General features: G+C 44.9%; 1 protein-coding gene across 2 annotated transcripts in view; it reads left to right on the forward strand.

The window, feature by feature from the left end:
• Positions 1-17,538, forward strand: part of ARL3 (ADP ribosylation factor like GTPase 3) — a 44,215-nt gene that overhangs the window by 19,452 nt on the left and 7,225 nt on the right. For both annotated transcript variants that reach the window (XM_003255406.4, XM_030807666.1), the window contains exons 4-5: positions 8,491-8,541; positions 12,457-12,642. In XM_003255406.4, the coding sequence (XP_003255454.1) occupies positions 8,491-8,541; positions 12,457-12,642 (237 nt within the window). The remainder of the gene's footprint in view (positions 1-8,490; positions 8,542-12,456; positions 12,643-17,538) is intronic.

Raw genomic sequence — 17,538 nt, forward strand, 5'->3', positions numbered from 1 at the left:
TGGCGGCAGACGCCTGTAGTCCCAGCTGCTAGGGAGGCTGAGGCAGGAGAATGGCATGAACCCAGGAGGTGGAGCTTGCAGTGAGCCAAGATCGCACCACTGCACTCCAGCCTGGGCGACAGAGTGAGACTCTGTCTCAAAAAAAAAAGAAAAAAAAAGAAAAAAGACATGGAGGGCTCACACCGTAATCCCAGCACTTTGGGAGGCTGAGGTGGGTGGATCACCTGAGGTCAGGAGTTCAAGGCCAGCCTGGCCAGCATGGCGAAACTCCATCTCTGCTAAAAATATAAAAATTAGCCAGGTGTGGTGGCATGTGCCTGTAATCCCAGCTGCTCGAGAAGCTGAGGCAGGAGTATCGCTTGAACCCAGGAGGTGGAGGTTGCAGTGAGCCGAGATCACACCACTGCACTCCAGCCTGGGCGACAGAGCAAGACTCTGTCTCAAAAAAAAAAAAGTGTATACATGTTTCAAAAGCTGTAGACTCCTTTTTCCTCTTTCAATCATGAGTTAGGAAAAAGCAGGTGGCTGAGAGAAATTACATTCCTATCTGTTCATCTGCTGGATTAAGGTATCTTGAAAGAAATACCCAAGGAAGAGAAGTATATAGGACATTAATGATTGTAAGTCTCCATAAGGAGGTCTCAGAAACTTTCTGGTCTCCAGGTAAGGGTAATTTTAAATCATAAGCTCTAATAGCTTGAGGGCAGACTGCAAGTTGGTTGTAATATAATGTAACCCTGGATTCCACCTTCGCATGATCTGAGAGTACCCAAGAATTAACGTACAATCCAGCAAAAATCGGTTCACAGCAACCCTAGAGAAGCTTCCTCCAGCTACATCCTTGTACTAGGCACTAGTACAAGATAATATTTTGGATTGAGAGTCAACCTTTCATTATTTTCCAGTGCTATTTGAGATTAAACAAGTTTGGGGGAGCAGCTGAGTCCCTGGGGTTAGATTCTAAGGCCTTGTGACTCACAGCCCTGTCTGCCGGTTTTGTAGCAGCTTAGAGTGGCAGTGGTGGATGGGTTATATTTGTCTGTGTTTAATAGTCTTCCATTGTTGGTTGAAAAAGACTTATTATGCTAGACTCCACACTGCCTAGAAGAGCAGGCTTGAGGCTTGACACAAGAGTTGCCTGGTTCATTCTTTCCCATTATTTCTAGAGTATCGTAATCAAATCTTGCTTTAGAGCAGGTCGACAAATTGATCCAGGCTGCCTCCAGTTTTTGTACAGCCTTCAAGCTAGGAGTGGTTTTTACATTTCCAAGTGGTTGGGGAGAAAAACGCCAAAAGAATAATGTTTCACAACATGTGAAAATTACATGAAATTCACATTTCAGTGTCCATGAAGTTACTTGGAACATAGCCACATACATTTGTTTACAGATTTTCTGTGGTTGCCTTCTCACAATAACAGGAGCGTTCAAGAGTTGTGAAAGAGATTGTATGGGCCACAGAGGCTAAAATATTGACTGCTGACCTCTTACAGAAAAAGTTTGCCTACCCTTGCTTTGGAGTATTAAATTAAATGGTTCTCTAAACTGTGTCTGGTGGTGCACGCCTGTAATCCCAACTACTCAGGAGGCTGAGGTGGGAGGATCCCTTGAGCCCAGGAGTTTGAGACCAGCCTGGGTAACATAGCAAGACCTCATCTCAAAAAAAAAAAAAAAAAAAAAAGAGGTTTGAGAGACTAAGGGTAACTCCTAGAAGTACCAGAGTTATTCTTAGGTAAGATGACATTGAGAACATCTGACATCAGCTTTATTAATTTGAGGGTAGTGACTAAGAAATAAAACTTGAAGTGTGATGGAAGGGAGGGGATAGAATATCTTCCATTTCTCTTTAGGCCCATTTCTCTTTAGGCCCAGAAATAATAACAGCCTTTTGATAGATAAAAATGAATGTCTTTTCAAGATATATTCAAGTTACTACTAATCATTTACTGTATTATTATTAATATCAGCTTTGTGTTTAAACTTAACATAATTTAAACAAAGTAGGCCAGCTACAGTGGCTCACGCCTGTAATCCCAGCACTTTAGTAGGCTGAGGCAGGTGGATCACTTGAGGTCAGGAGTTCGAGACCAGCCTGGCCAGCATGGTGAAATGCCATCTCTACTAAAAATACAAAAATTAGCCGGGCGTGGTGGCAGGCACCTGTAATCCCAGCTGCTCAGGAGGCTAAGGCAGAAGAATCGCTTGAACCTGGGAGGCGGAGGTTGCAGTAAGCCGGGATTGCGCCACTGCACTCCAGCGTGGGTGACAGAGCAAGACTCCATCTCGAAAAACAATAAAATAAATAGTAAAGAAAATAAATAAACAAAGTAACTTTGTAATCATTTCCATATCTAAAGTATAGGACATCAAGATCTCAAACACCCTAAAACAAGATAACCATCTCTTGTATCATTTCCAAATCTCTCACACTTACGTATCTATACTACTGAAGCTAGAGGAAGCACATGTAATTGAAAACCACAAATTATCCAGACACCTGGTCAGTTCAAGCCTTCTATCATAGACTTTCACTCAAGCTATCAAAAAAAAGGCCACACTGGTTAGCGTCACACCTTCTTGTTGCTGTCCACATCTGGTGGAGAAATGTTATACTTAGGAGCAATAAAACGGACAAAAGGTGGCAGCCGGAGCCGGGAGGAGCAGAAGCAAGAGGAGGAACAAAGCCCTCCGTCCACACGCTGGGCGAGCCCTCTGGTGATCTGGAGTTGGCTGAACTTCCATGAAGACAAATCTTTTTCTCTAGGTCTTCCTCCCATAACCAAATAAGCATTTCAAAATAATTGCCAAAAAAAGATGTGAATTGGCTTTGCCTAAAGCATCATGCCGTGGATTATATAACCTTACTTTCGAGTAGCTTTCATGACTTATTTGTGAAGGTCTATACTGTTTAAAGATGAGTCAGGAGCATAATAAATGTTTAACTTTCCCTGATACTGTCTGGCAAAAGACCAGAAAATTTTTAAATTGACTATTAATTTGTTTGGAGCTTTTAAAATCTTTTTTTTTGGCCAGGCACGGTGGCTCACGCCTGTAATCCCAGCACTTTGGGAGGCTGAGATGGGCAGATCACCTGAGGTGAGGAGTTTGAGACCAGCCTGACCAACATGGAGAAACCCCGTCTCTACTAAAAATACAAAATTAGCTGGGCATGGTAGTGCATGCCTGTAACCCCAGCAACTCCAGAGGCTGAGGCAAGAGAATCGCTTGAACTCGGGAGGCAGAGGTTGCAGTGAGCCGAGATCATGCCATTGCACTCCATCCTGGGCAACAAGAGCGAAACTCCGTCTCAAAAAAAAAATGCCTTTTTAAATTTTTTACATGACTGAGTTAACCAATAGCTATGCTATTTTTTTAAAAAATAAAGGTAATCCTGGCCGGGCGCGGTGGCTCATGCTTGTAATCCCAGCATTTTGGGAGGCCGAGGTGGGCGGATCACGAGGTCAGGAGATCGAGACCACGGTGAAACCCCGTCCCTACTAAAAATACAAAAAAAATTCGCCGGGCGTGGTGGCGGGCGCCTGTTAGTCCCAGCTACTCAGAGAGGCTGAGGCAGGAGAATGGCGTGAACCCGGGAGGCGGAGCTTGCAGTGAGCCGAGATCGCGCCACTGCACTCCAGCCTGGGCGACAGAGCAAGACTCGGTCTCAAAAAGTAAATAAATAAATAAATAAGTAAATAAAAATAAAAATAAAGGTAATCCTTATCTTTAGCTATTGTCCAGAAGGAAACAGACATTGCATGGAGACATTGGGAGGAGCTGGGGAGGGGACAATCAGGATGAGAGTATACTGCTGCAGGGCCGGAAGCCATAGCTCAAGGTTGTAATCCCAGCACTTTGGGAGGCGGAGGTGGGCAGACCACTTGAGGTTAGGAGTTCACAACCAGCCTGGCCAACATGGTGAAACCCCATCTCTACTAAAAATACAAAAATTAGCCAGGTGTGATAGCATGGACCTGTAGTCCCAGCTACTCAGGAGGCCAAGCAGGAGAATTGCTTGAACCCAGGAGGTGGAGGTTGCAGTGAGCGGAGATCGCCCCATTGTACTCCAGCTTGGATGACAGAGCAAGACTCTTTCTCAAAAAAAAAAAAAAAAAAAAACGGCCAGGCGCGGTGGCTCACGCCTATAATCCCAGCACTTTGGGAGGCTGAGGCGGGTGGATCATGAGGTCAGGAGATGGAGACCATCCTGGCTAATACGGTGAAACACCGTCTCTACTAAAAATACAAAAAATTAGCTGGGCGTGGTGGCGGCGGGCGCCTGTAGTCCCAGCTACTTGGGAGGCTGAGGGAGGAGAATGGCATGAACCTGGGAGGCGGAGCTTACAGTGAGCCGAGATCGCACCACTGTACTCCAGCCTGGGCGACAGAGCGAGACTCCCTCTCAAAAAAAAAAAGAAAACAGAGTATACCACTGCAGAAAAACACATTTGTGGGATCACCAGAGATTTATTTGTGCCTATGACTTTTTGATTTGGCTCTTTTCTTAATAAATGGGACGCTTTCTTTATAGATTGATTCCTAGAATAATTGTGTAGTAATTTTCAAATTTTGTAAAAGTTACTTGAGAAAATGCCAAATTATAGGAAAAATTGGCGTATAATTTAGGAAAATCCTCCTTTCTGATCTTGTAATGGAAATGCTTGCGGTGAAATTTCATGTCAAAGCAATAAATAGCAAATAAGTATGAGTACAAATTAAACCTTTCTTCTCATTGACCTTCAGCCTCTGGATTCTCTGGTATTTGACGGGTCATCTTTCTTGTCTACTATTAAAATGATCTTTCCCTTTCTCACCATCCTCTCCCAACTGTCTGTTTCTTCATGTCAAACTTCTGGGTTTTTTTTTGTTTTTTTTTTTTTAAGAGATGGGGTTTCACCCCGGGAGGCGGAGGTTGTGGTGAGCCGAGATCGCGCCATTGGACTCCAGCCTGGGCAACAAGAGCGAAACGCCAACTCAAAAAAAAAAAAAAAAAGAGAGAGAGAGAGAGATGGGGTTTCACTTTGTGGCCCGGGGGAGTGCAATGGCACAATCATAGCTCACTCTCTCAGTCTCCTGGGCTCATGGGATCCTCCTGCCTCAGCCTCCTGAGTAACAGGGACTACAAGGCACATGCTACTTTCACCTTGCTAATTTTGTTTGTTTGTTTTCAGAGATGGGGTCTCACTATGTTGCCCAGGCGGGTCTCAAACTCCTGGGCTCAAGCGATCCTTCTGTCTTGGCCTCCCAAAGTGTTGGGATTATAGGCGTGAGCCACTGCACCCACTATCTTTAACCATATTATCAGCCTTGTCTCAGCCTCTTCCTACCCTCACCTTTATTCATAGCCTTTGCCCCCAGCACACCTTTCTCCTGCTTTGTCATTCTTTTCTTGCCAGATGACCTGCACATAGCCACCAAGACACTCTGAGCTCCAGACACTACTAGCAATGACCTGATCTTTCTTTCCTCTCTCACAAAAATATATGTTTTTTGTTTTTTGTTTTTAATTTGAGACAGAGTCTCGCTGTGTCATCCAGGCTGGAGTACAGTGGTGCGATCTTGGCTCACTGCAACCTCTGCCTTCCAGGTTCAAGCGATTCTCCTGCCTCAGCCTCCTCAGTACCACACATGCCGGCTAATTTTTTGTGGTTTTAGTAGAGATGGATTTTCACCGTGTTAGCCAGTATGGTCTCGATCTCCTGACCTTCTGATTCACCCACCTCAGCCTCCCAAAGTGCTGGGATTACAGGCGTGAGCCACTGCGCCTGGCCTATATATGTATTTTTTGAGATGGAGTCTCACTCTGTCGCCCAGGCTGGAGTGCAATGCCGTGATCTCGGCTCACATGATCCACCCGCCTCAGCCTCCCAAAGTGCTGGGATTACAGGCATGAGCCACCGTTCCTGGTCCTTCCCCACATCTTCTTGGACTATTGCTTGAGCGAAGATCATTCTAGCCTACTGTAGACTATAAAATAATTTGAATGAGGTCTTTTATATTGAGGTTCACTCTCCCATTGCATTTCTTCTTTCTTCATCTGTGTTTATACTCTTCCTGCTACTTCTAGAAGGTGAGCCTCACTGGTAGAAAACTAAGCGAGCACCATATTCTGCAGAGTGACTTATCAGACACATAGAATGCTGGGTATCTGTGGTGTGCAGAGCTCATTAGTGCATGTATTGACATTGAATCAGAGTATAATAATAATAATGAGCAATAATTAAAATGCCACACAAAAATATTGAAACCAAACATATTCATCCTCTCTCCTCCTATGATTCTCCAAGTAGAAACATATTCTTTTTTTTTTTTTTTTTTTGAGACAGAGTTTCACTCTTGTTGCCCAGGCTGGAGTTCAATGGCTCATGGCTCAATCTCAGCTCACTGCAACCTCCGCCTCCCGGGTTCAAACAATTCTCCTGCCTCAGCCTCCCGAGTAGCTGGGATTACAGGCACATGCCACCACTCCTGGCTAATTTTGTATTTTTAGTAGAGACGGGATTTCTCCATGTTGGTCAGGCTGGTCTCGAACTCCTGACCTCAGGTGATCCGCCCTCCTTGGCCTCCCAAAGTGCTGGGATTACAGGCGTGAGCCACCGTGCCCGACCGAAACATAGAGTATTCTTGAGGGAAAGGGCTGAACTTGGTTTCTGGTATAACATTTAGCATTTGTGACTCTAAATAGCATTAAGCGGAGGAATTTTAATTGGTCTTTTTTTTTTTCTGAAGAGATTTTCAATGTAGCACAGAATTTGACTTTGAGTACAAAAATGCTTGTAACTTACATAATTTAAGGTATGTAATGGTGAGAACTGAAGATTGTGTGTGGTTTTTAGTTGGATATGCTATTTTAAAAGAGAATGTTTCCATTGTACCATTAGGCTAATAGCAATTTAAAATTCTTTAAAGAAAGTTTGAAAGATTGAAAATTTTTAGATTAGCATGTGAGAAAACATTAATACATCATTTAATGAAAAGAATCTACAAAATTATATCTGTTTCTTTTTTAGTTTTCACCTGAAGGAGGATTAAAAGGGAGCTTTCCATAGGAAATTAAAGTAGTTAATGTGTTTGGGTGGTATAACTATAGGTGATCTTTCTTTCCTTTTTTTTTTTTGTGTGTGTGTGTTACCTTATTTCCCTTATTGCTGTAGGATGTTATTAATGCAATAACTAAAATTCAGGGATGGGGAGAAATCTTGGGATTTGTAGTTTATGATAAATCTCAAGACTTTTCTTGCTTCTGGCAAAGACTCTGCCCTTACGATTTCCAGTATTTGATCTTGACCCAGCTGTGTCTCCTTTGTCATCAGCCTCTGAAGTCAGCATATAGTTAATGCTGCAAATGGTACTTTGAGATTTGAGGAATATAGGATTGTAAATGCCTCAAAGCACCATCCCTTCCATTCTGACAATCTGGGAAGCAGTATGGCAGACAGGTTAAGAGCAGCTATGGATTTATGTGCTTGAGTTTGAATCCCAATTTTCCCAAGTACCAGATGTAATTTGGGCAAATTACTTGACTTTGTGTTTATGTTTATTTATGAATAAAATGGGAAAATAGGCCAGGCGCGGTGGCTCATGCCTGTAATCCCAGCACTTTGGGAGGCCAAGGCAGGCGGATCACAAGGTCAGGAGATCAAGACCATCCTGGCTAACACGGTGAAAGCCCGACTCTACTAAAAATACAAAAAATTAGCCGGGTATGGTGGTGGGCGCCTGTAGTCCCAGCTACTCGGGAGGCTGAGGTAGGAGAATTGCTTGAACCCGGGAGGTGGAGCTTGCAGTGAGCCGAGATCGTGCCACTGCACTCCAGCCTGGGCGACAGAGCAAGAGTCCGTCTCAAAAAAAATAAATAAATAAGGCCAGGCGCGGTGGCTCACACCTGTAATCCCAGCACTTTGGGAGGCCGAGGCGGGTGGATCACAAGGTCAGGAGATAGAGACCATTCTGGCTAACACAGTGAAACCCCATCTCTATTAAAAATACAAAAAAATTAGCTGGGCGTGGTGGCGTGCACCTGTAGTCCCAGATGCTGGGGAGGATGAGGCAGGAGAATGGCGTGAACCCAGAGCCGAGATCACGCCACTGCACTCCAGCCTGGGTGACAAAGCAGAGCAAGACTCCATCTCAAAAAAAGGAAAATAGTGAAATCTATATAGTAGAGTTGTAATGAGGGTTAATAGAGTAGACCTACTAATGTTTAGTGACAACATCAAGTGCCCATTAAATGTAGCTATTTTATCCCACTTGGTTTTCCTAAATCCTAGACTTTGGAACATTGCTGAAGGTATTTTCTGGGCATCCCCATTTAATTAATTTGTGTATTTGTTTGTTTGGCCTTCATAAATGAGATGAGACTCACCAGTCAATTTCTGTGTGTTGTGCTAATTGGAATATGCTGATTGGGGATCACCTGCTCCTTTTGCAGAAATTGCCCTGTCTTTTCCATCTCTGCTCACTGAAATAACCTTCTTCTTTTCCTTTATAGATATATGTAATTGACAGTGCAGACAGAAAAAGATTTGAAGAGACGGGTCAGGTAAATAATTCTTTTGTTTTATATCAAAGGTCTAATTATATATATATATATATATATATATATTTTTTTTTTTTTTTTTTTTTTTTTTTTGAGACGGAGTTTTTGCTCTTGTTGCCTAGGCTGGAGTGCAATGGCATGATCTCGGCTCACCCCAACCTCCGCCTCCCAGGTTCAAGCGATTCTCCTGCTTCAGCCTCCCGAGTAGCTGGGATTAGCATGCACCACCACGCCTGGCTAATTTTGTATTTTTAGTAGAGACAGGGTTTCACCATGTTGGTCAGGCTGGTCTCGAACTCCCGACCTCAGGTGATCTTCCCGCCTCGGCCTCACAAGGTGCTGGGATTACAGGCATGAGCCACCACGCCCAGCCTAGTATGTTTTTTAAATACTAATTCTTCTGTTGAGATAGTTCCCAAATAACTGGGTATTCATTAATCAACCTTGTAAATGTGTGAGAGTGAGGGAGGTTTTTGTTTTGTTTTGTTTGTTAACCTTTACAGTTCAAACAAGACAGTTATTCTAGCAAGCAGGCAAAAATACCAGTTGTCTGAAATTAGTTGAGAGTTCTTTAAACAGTTTTTTTTTTCCCCTCCAAGATGGAGTTTCACTCTTGTTACCCAGGCTGGAGTGCAATGGCACAATTTCAGCTCACTGCAACTTCAACCTCCCAGGTTCAAGTGATTCTCCTGCCTCAGCCTCCCAAGTAGCTGGGATTACAGGCGTGTGCCACCACGCCCAGCTAATTTTTTTGTATTTGTAGTAGAGACAGGGTTTCGCCATGTTGACCAGGCTGGTCTTGAACTCTTGACCTCAGATGATCCTCCCACCTCAGCCTCCCAAAGTGCTGGGATTACAGGCATGAGCCTCCATGCCCAGCCTAAACAGTTTTTTAATTAAAGCTTTTTAGCTTTAATCAAATTGAATATATGAGATACAGACAAGTGGAACTTAGCACCATGCCCAAAGGCTTTTCAGGTTTTTTCCCAGGCCATGTGAAAATGAACCCAGAGGAACAAGTCACTTCTCATTTTTATTTACATTTTTCAATACCTACTTAATTGATTCAGGGGTAACTGACAAATTTGAAAGGACAGGAAGAAATGCACAAGCCAAGGGCCGGGGGTGGTGGCTCATGCCTGTAATCCCAGCCCTTTGGGAGGCTGAGGCAGGCGGATCACCTGAGGTCAGGAGATGAAGACCATCCTGGCTAACACGGTGAAACCCCGTCTCTACTAAAAATACAAAAAATTAGCCGGGTGTGGTGGCACGTGCCTGTAGTCCCAGCTACTGTGGAGGCTGAGGCAGGAGAATCACTTGAACCCAGGAGGCAGAGGTTGCAGTGAGCCGAGATTGTGCCACTGCACTCCAGCCTGGGTGACAGAGTGAGACTCCATCTCTAAAAAAAAAAAAAAAAAAGAGTTTTTTAAAAAGTTATCATTGCGGAGTCCTTGGCTTGTGTCCTAAATGACCACAGGTGGCCTTCCAAAGGTAGCAGTTCTCATGTTTATGTCCCCTTTTTTTGGAATTGAGTTGAGAACTCTCCAGACTTCTGGAAACAACTCACCACCCTTCCATACCCTGATGATTTCTGGATTATCACTTACGTGAAATGAGCCTGGAGGTGGAGGGGGTCCTATGTAGTCATCTGCCTCTTGATCCATACAGTTCTCTTTGAAAGCCCACGTGTTTTAAGTAGCTAAAATGTGGATTTAATGAGGAAAAGGTGGTGCCTATCATTTAAGTACATATATACCCTTTCCTATAGTTTTTGTAAACAAAATCACATATAGTTTAGACCCCAACCTATAACCTAAATATCAGGGACCTTGTCAGATGGACCAATAAAGTTATTTTAGGATGTAGGTTTGATGAAATGTGAAGCATGTGCATGCATGTTTTAGAGATATTGATGAAACAGAATTATCTCTAAAGTAATTGTCATTTTCAGTTTAAATTTCATACACACACACACACACACACACACACACACAGACACACATGCATTGAAAGTTATTTGCAGGTAATAACCGTGGGTAAGTTTTGAATCTCAAACCACTTCTTGTCTTCTCCCTTGAATGATGTTTCTCAAAAGTGTTCTATGGGCCAGGTGTGATGGCTCATCGCTATAATTCTCGCACTTTGTTAGGCTGAGACGGGAGGATCCCTTGAGCCCAGGAGTTGAAGACCAGCGTGGGCAATATATCAAAACCCTGTCTCTACAAAAAATTTTTTTTTTTTTTTCCAGACAGAGTCTCGCTCTGTCACCCTGGCTGGAGTGCAGTGGCATGATCTTAGCTCACTGCAACCTTTGCCTCCTGGGTTCAAGCAATTCTCCTGTCTCAGCCTCCCAAGTAGTTGGGACTACAGGTGCCCACCACCATGCACGAATAATTTTTGTATTTTTAATAGAGACAGGGTTTCACCATATTGGTCAGACTGGTCTCGAACTCCGCCCACCTTCGGCCTCCCAAAATGCTGGGATTACATGGGTGAGCCACCGCACCTGGCCAAAAAAAAATTTTTTTTAATTAGCTGGGCATGGTGGCGATCACCTGAGGTCCCAGCTAGCTGATCAGGAGGCTAAGTTAAGCATCACTTGAGCCCAGGAGGTTGAGCCTGCAGTAAGCTGTGATCGCACCACTACACTCCAGCCTGGGTGACAGAGTGAGATATTGTCTCAAAAAAAAAAAAAAAGTGATCTGTGAATCATCTGTAGCAGAATCACTTCAGGAGTTTGCTAAAAATGTAGATTCCTATGCCGGGCACAGTGGCTTACGCCTGTAATCCCAGCACTTTGGGAGGCCGAGGCGGGTGAATCACAAGGTCAGGAGTTCAAGACTAGCCTGGCCAAGATGGTGAAACCCCGTCTCTACTAAAAATACAAAAAAAATTAGCCAGGCGTGGTGGTGGGCACCTAGTAATACCAGCCACTTGGGAGGCTGAGGCAGAGAATTGCTTGAACCCAGGAGGCAGAGGTTGCAGTGAGTTGAGATCGTGCCACTGCACTCTAGCCTGGGTGACAGAGCGAGACTCGTCTCAAAAAAAAAAAAAAAAAAAAAAAGTAGATTCCTGAGCCCTAGCTCAGACTTTCCAAAGTCAGCATCTCTGGGTTGGGCCCAGGAATCTGCCAGGGGAATCTTATACAGGTTCAAGTTTGATAATCAGACTGGGCACGGCGGCTCACACCGTAATCCCAGCACTTTGGGAGGCCAAGGCGGGCAGATCATTTGAGGCCAGGAGTTCAAGACCAGCCTGACCAACATGGTGAAACCCCATCTCTACTAAAAATACAGAAATTAGCTGGGCATGGTAGTGTGCACCTGCAATTCCAGCTACTCAGGAGGCTGAGGCATGAGAATTTTTTGAACCTGGGAGGTGGAAGGTTGCAGTGAGCCAGGATTGCACCACTGCACTCCAGCCTGGGCGACAGAGCAAGACCCTGTCTCAAAAAAAAAAAAAAAGAAAGAAAAAAAAAGTTTGAGAATCACTACTCTTGAAAGTTGCTAGTTGATCAGCTTAACTGTTGTTTTTTCTGATTAGAACCGCATGGTTGTCTGGGCACGGTAGCTCACGCCTGTAATCCCAGCACTTTGGGAGGCCAAGGTGGGTGGATCACCTGAGGTGTGCAGTTCTAGACTAGCCTGCCCAACATGGCAAAACCCTGTCTCTACTAAAAATAAGAAAATTAGCTGGGTGTGGTGGTGCATGCCTGTAGTCCCAGCTACTCAGGAGGCTGAGGCAGGAGAATCACTTGAACCTGAGAGGCGAAGGTTGCAGTGAGCCGAGATCATGCCATTGCACTCCAGCGTGGGTGACAGAGTGAGCCTCTGTCTCAAAAAAAAAAAAAAGTGTATGGTTAAATATCATAGATTTATAGATTTTAACCTTCCCTCCCTCTCCTTTCTCAAAATCCAGGAACTAGCGGAATTACTGGAGGAAGAAAAACTAAGTTGTGTGCCAGTGCTCATCTTTGCTAATAAGCAGGATTTGCTCACAGCAGCCCCTGCCTCTGAAATTGCAGAAGGACTGAACCTGCATACCATCCGCGACCGAGTCTGGCAGATCCAGTCTTGCTCAGCTCTCACAGGAGAGGGCGTTCAGGTGAGATTACAGGAAGGCTTGACTACCTGGCAACATGACAGCTAACCGAGGTGGTCTGTCTCATTGGTTGGGCCCATCTTGATGGGCAGATGAGCCATTCCAAGATATGAAGGGCATGGAGGAATTTGGTTCTTTTCTGCTTAGCAACCAATCAGATATCATGAGGTGCTCCAAGAGTGCCCCAGGTAAGCCACCCCACATGTGCAGCAAGCTTCCCCGTTGGGAGGGATGTGAGAACAGAAGACTGAGGATTGTCTCTAACTCTAGGATTCTTTGATGATTGATTGGATTGGGGTTTTGTGTTGTGTCTAATATTACGGATGCTAAAATGCCTGTACTTCCAAGGTGATAGCCACCAATAACCCTACACGTACTAGTCATCCTAGAAGTGTTTTTGTTTCTTCTGTTGGTTATCTCCCCTGCCCCTAGGGTTGGTGTCTGTTTCCTGCTACTTCAGGTTGGTTTCCCACTGGGAGGCTTCTGCTGACAGAAAGCCCCATGCTTTGTACTGAGGAACTGTGTACCAGAAAAGCAGGCTCCCCCTAATTTTTTTTTTTTTTTTTTTTTTGAGACGGAGTTTCATTCTCATTGCCCAGGCTGGAGTGCAGTGGCACAATCTCGGCTCACTGCAACCTCCGCCTTCCAGGTTCAAGTGATTCTCCTGCCTCAGCCTTGCAAGCAGCTGGGATTACAGGCATGCACCACCACACCCAGCTAATTTTTTGTATTTTTAGTAGAAACAGGATTTCGCCATGTTGGCTGGTCTTGAACTCCTGACCCCAAGTGATCTGCCTGCCTTAGCCTCCCAAGTGCTGGGATTACAGGCATGAGCCACCCTGCCCAGCCCTGGCTGATTTTTAAAACATCAAGGCCAGGTGCAGTGGCTCACGCCTGTAATCCCAGCACTTTGGGAGGCCGAGGCGGGTGGATCACCTGAGGTCAGGGGTTTGAAACCAGCCTGGCCAACATGGCGAAACCCCGTCTCTACTAAAAATGCAAAAAAAATCAGCCGGGCATGGTGGTGCACACCTGTAATCCCAGCTACTTGAGAGGCTGAGGCAGTAGAATCGCTTGAACCTGGGAGGCAGAGGTTGCAGTGAGCCGAGATTGCACCAGTGCACTCCAGCCTGGGCGACAGAGCGAGACTGTCTCTCAAAATAAATAAATAAATAAAAATAAACAAACAATCAAAATTTGTCTAACATATTTTACTCCGATTGCACATAGGATGGCAGTCATAAGGCCTAAGGTTATTTTGATGAAGATGAGACCCAAGAAAAGATAGTAATTTTCTTGTGTTTCTGAAAACCACTTCAGCATGAGCCTGTCTAAAAGGTTTAGATCACAAATTTAGAAAGCTGAGAGCAGCCAGGCGCAGTGGCTCACACCTGTAATCCCAGCACTTTGGGAGGCCGAGGCAGGTGGATCACGAGGTCAGGAGATCGAGACCATCCTGGCTAACACAGTGAAGCCCCGTCACTATTAAAAATACAAAAAAATTAGCCGGGTGTGGTGGCGGGCACCTGTATTCCCAGCTACTCAGGAGGCTGAGGCAGGAGAATGGCCTGAACCCAGGAGGCGGAGCTTGCAGTGAGCCGAGATTGTGCCACTGCACTCCAGCCTGGGCGACAGAGCGAGACTCCGTCTCAAAAAAAAAAAAAAAAAAAGGAAAAAAAGAAAGCTGAGAGCATCTTGAGGTTGGGGGCTATTACGAAGGTGGGGCTGAAGAAAAGCAATACAGTTTGTGTGCATACTCATAAGAAAGTGCAAGTACAGCTCTGGAATCTTTCTTTTGCTTGACCAGAGTGTTGAAGAAAAAGCAAAGCGAGAATTAACGGTAAGGCTCTTGTATCTTCCGCCAGCCTTAGGGGTGTGAAAAAGGAGGACTAGAGTAATCTAGAATCAGTATTTAGAGCTGTGGCATTTAAAGTCAAGGACACTGCTTCAGAGAAGCCTGGAGGTAGAGAGGGAGCTCCTGTCATTTTCTTCCCAACCCTAGCCCTCCCCCAACTCCCATCAGGTGGAGATTAAAGGATATCGCTCCATGCTCCTGGCTGTGTAACCACCGCAGACACTCAGTGCCCTTCACGGAATCTTTAGGCCACAGAAGAGGCAGCAAGCTACTAGGTAGCTAGAGGGTGGGGCTGGGGACAGGCAGGGGAGTGCTGCAAAATAAACCAGTTTGAGTGAGTAAAGTGAGATTATTATATATGATTTGATTTTGATAAGAAAGTTCTTCCCAGATTGGGGCCTTCAGCAACCAAGTTCACAGGAAATGATATCAAGAGAGGTCCAACAAAAAACTATGAGCAAAAAATAAAAAAAGATTTTTGTATGGAGGAGAAATAGTTTGAAGGTCACTTAATTAGTTTAGTAGATAGTACCACGGTGTATAGAATTGGGTAGTTAAGACTGGGATTTCAAGGTTAATGAGATTAGATTATGGTTAATAGAATGATATAAATTTAGAGAATTTAACCATTATTTGAAATGGGTTATTTAATAAAAATGTTAATTAAGAAGGGAATCTGCTGTCTATTGTCCTTTCGTGGTAACCTTTGGGGACTAGAGAAAAGTCGTGGAGTTTTGCTGTGGAAACGCTTTTCACTGTGAGCCACTGGTTGACCGTGTACCTCCCTAAGGTGGTGCCTCTGACCCAAGCTCTTGTCCACACACCAGCTTCCTGGTTTTTGCCTTAAAAAGAGTCACTTAAGTGGAGTTCCTTTCCAGCATTGCTTAGTTGAAGTACAGGCCTTTAGTCATTTTTATTTATTAGGGCTAAAAATATTCTAAAACTGAAAGACTTTCCTAGAAAAATATCAATAAGATCTAATGGTTTGAGGTTCACTTTCAAACATGAAAACTGTGCAATAATTACTGAAATGCCCTAAATTCCTATTTTTTTCCTCCCTACCCCACCCCACCTCCCCAAAAGCTGGCCCAAATGATTAGGCTCTAAATAGGCAAGTCAGGTGACATCTGATTCTAACAACTCTGAAAGAAAATGTACAAAGGTTTAAAAATAAAAAAAGGACCTGGAATTTCTGTTGCAGTTTCAAGTGTTTAAAGACAGACACATACATCATGTGTGTTTAATCAAAACATATTTAAGAGACCTGTCTTGTACTGCTAAACAATAGGTAGCCTCACGGGGGCAAGTTAAGGAAACAGCCACGGAGCTGCTAGATGGCGAGCCACGCCCCTCTGTGGATGAAGTAGGGCAGGTACATCACTTCTCATTAGTGGAGTATCTTAAACACATGATTTGAGACTATGGCAGTTAGTGATTCCTGGGATGGATTTCAGGGTCCCGTTCCACCTGGTGTCCTGAAGGCAGCACATGTGAAGCCGTTACAGGGGTGGGAAATACCACGTGTTGTTCACCAGCCCCTGCTTCAGGTGTGGAAACTGACTTTTGAGAGAGGATGGAACCGGGGTTTCTTTTCCTCATTAGTGCTGACTGGGAAGCCAGCCCATCATATAATTAAAGCAGGTTTTCGTAGGAAACCATCAGGAGCAGAGAGTAGGTAAAGGGCACAAGAAGCGGAAGGAGATCATCAATCTCAGAAACTCTGTCCTGCCAAGAGGCCCACTGTCCAGGGGAGTGATGAGGAGAGACCCAGTTACGTCAAGTGGATGAAAGCTGAAAGAGGAGAAACTGAAAAATGTCTGGGAGGGAGAACCGAAACCTTCCTCAGCCAGACTCCATTATCAACAAGGAGGAAGTGTCACTCTGCGCCCTCGAGGTCAGGCCCAGGTTGCCAGGGCCCCTCCTAGGATGAAACATTCTGCACTGGGACTCTCAGTCTTTTTTTTCCCCCCTTGGGTGTCTAGAAAATAGTGAACAAAGGATCTGGCTTACAGCCAGAGAAAGGTATGGAAAAATCCATCCCTCCTCCACCCACAGACCTGAATTTGAACCCCAAACCACAGCTCTTCCTGCTGTTATAGTTCCAGGCATTTGAAGACATTTTCTCGCTAAAATACTGTGAGTGTGCATGTGTGTGTGGTATGTGTAATTAAAATGATACTGGCTTTGAATTTCCTCTCAAAGCAGAGATCCGAAGTTTTAACCTGACCTCTAGCCATGGTCACCAGAGACTTGCCTCCTCCCATAACCTTGAGCCAGCAGATCGTGCCCTGGGTGTTGCTCTCCAGGCCACCCCCTCATGCTCACCTTTTCTTGTGATGTCTGCCCCACGTTCCTCTCCTCCTCATGGAGACAGGAGCCATGAGCAGGTCACACAGGCATTCAGCTGCCTTGTGTCCACAAAAGGAGCCATGAGCAGTCCGAGCGCCGAGCTGTGATCCGTGCCTGAGTCAGCCTCCGGAGGAACACTAAATTGCTCACTCGCCCATTTCTTGGTTTTGCTTCTTTTTCCTTGGTTTGGGGGACTTCTCCCTAATATGCCACAGAATTTTAATTTTTTTTTTTTTTGAGATGGAGTTTCGCTCTTCTTGCCCAGGCTGGAATGCGATGGCATAACCTCGGCTCACTGCAACCTCCACCTCCTGGGTTCAAACGATTCTCCTGCCTCAGCCTCCTGAGTAGCTGGGATTACAGATGCCCGCCACCATGCCCGGCTAATTTTTTGTATTTGTTTTAGTAGCAACGGGGTTTCACCATGTTGGCCAGGCTGGACTCGAACTCCTGACCTCAGGTGATCCACCTGCCTCGGCCTCCCAAAGTGCTGGGATTACAGGTGTGAGACACCGCACCTGGCCTGATATTTTGAAAAACGAAATTTACCACTTCTTTCTAGGCCTGGCATCAGTTGTTGACTCCAGGTGTATATGGAACTGCTTATCTGTGAGTCAGACCTCAGGTTTATTTTTAAATTTTCAAACTTTTCTGGAGACTAAGAAAGCAGTCTCAGGACATGCGATTTCCCTGCC

This window comes from Nomascus leucogenys, chromosome 3, assembly GCF_006542625.1.
Source record: "Nomascus leucogenys isolate Asia chromosome 3, Asia_NLE_v1, whole genome shotgun sequence".
In the NCBI taxonomy this organism is placed as follows: domain Eukaryota; kingdom Metazoa; phylum Chordata; class Mammalia; order Primates; family Hylobatidae; genus Nomascus; species Nomascus leucogenys.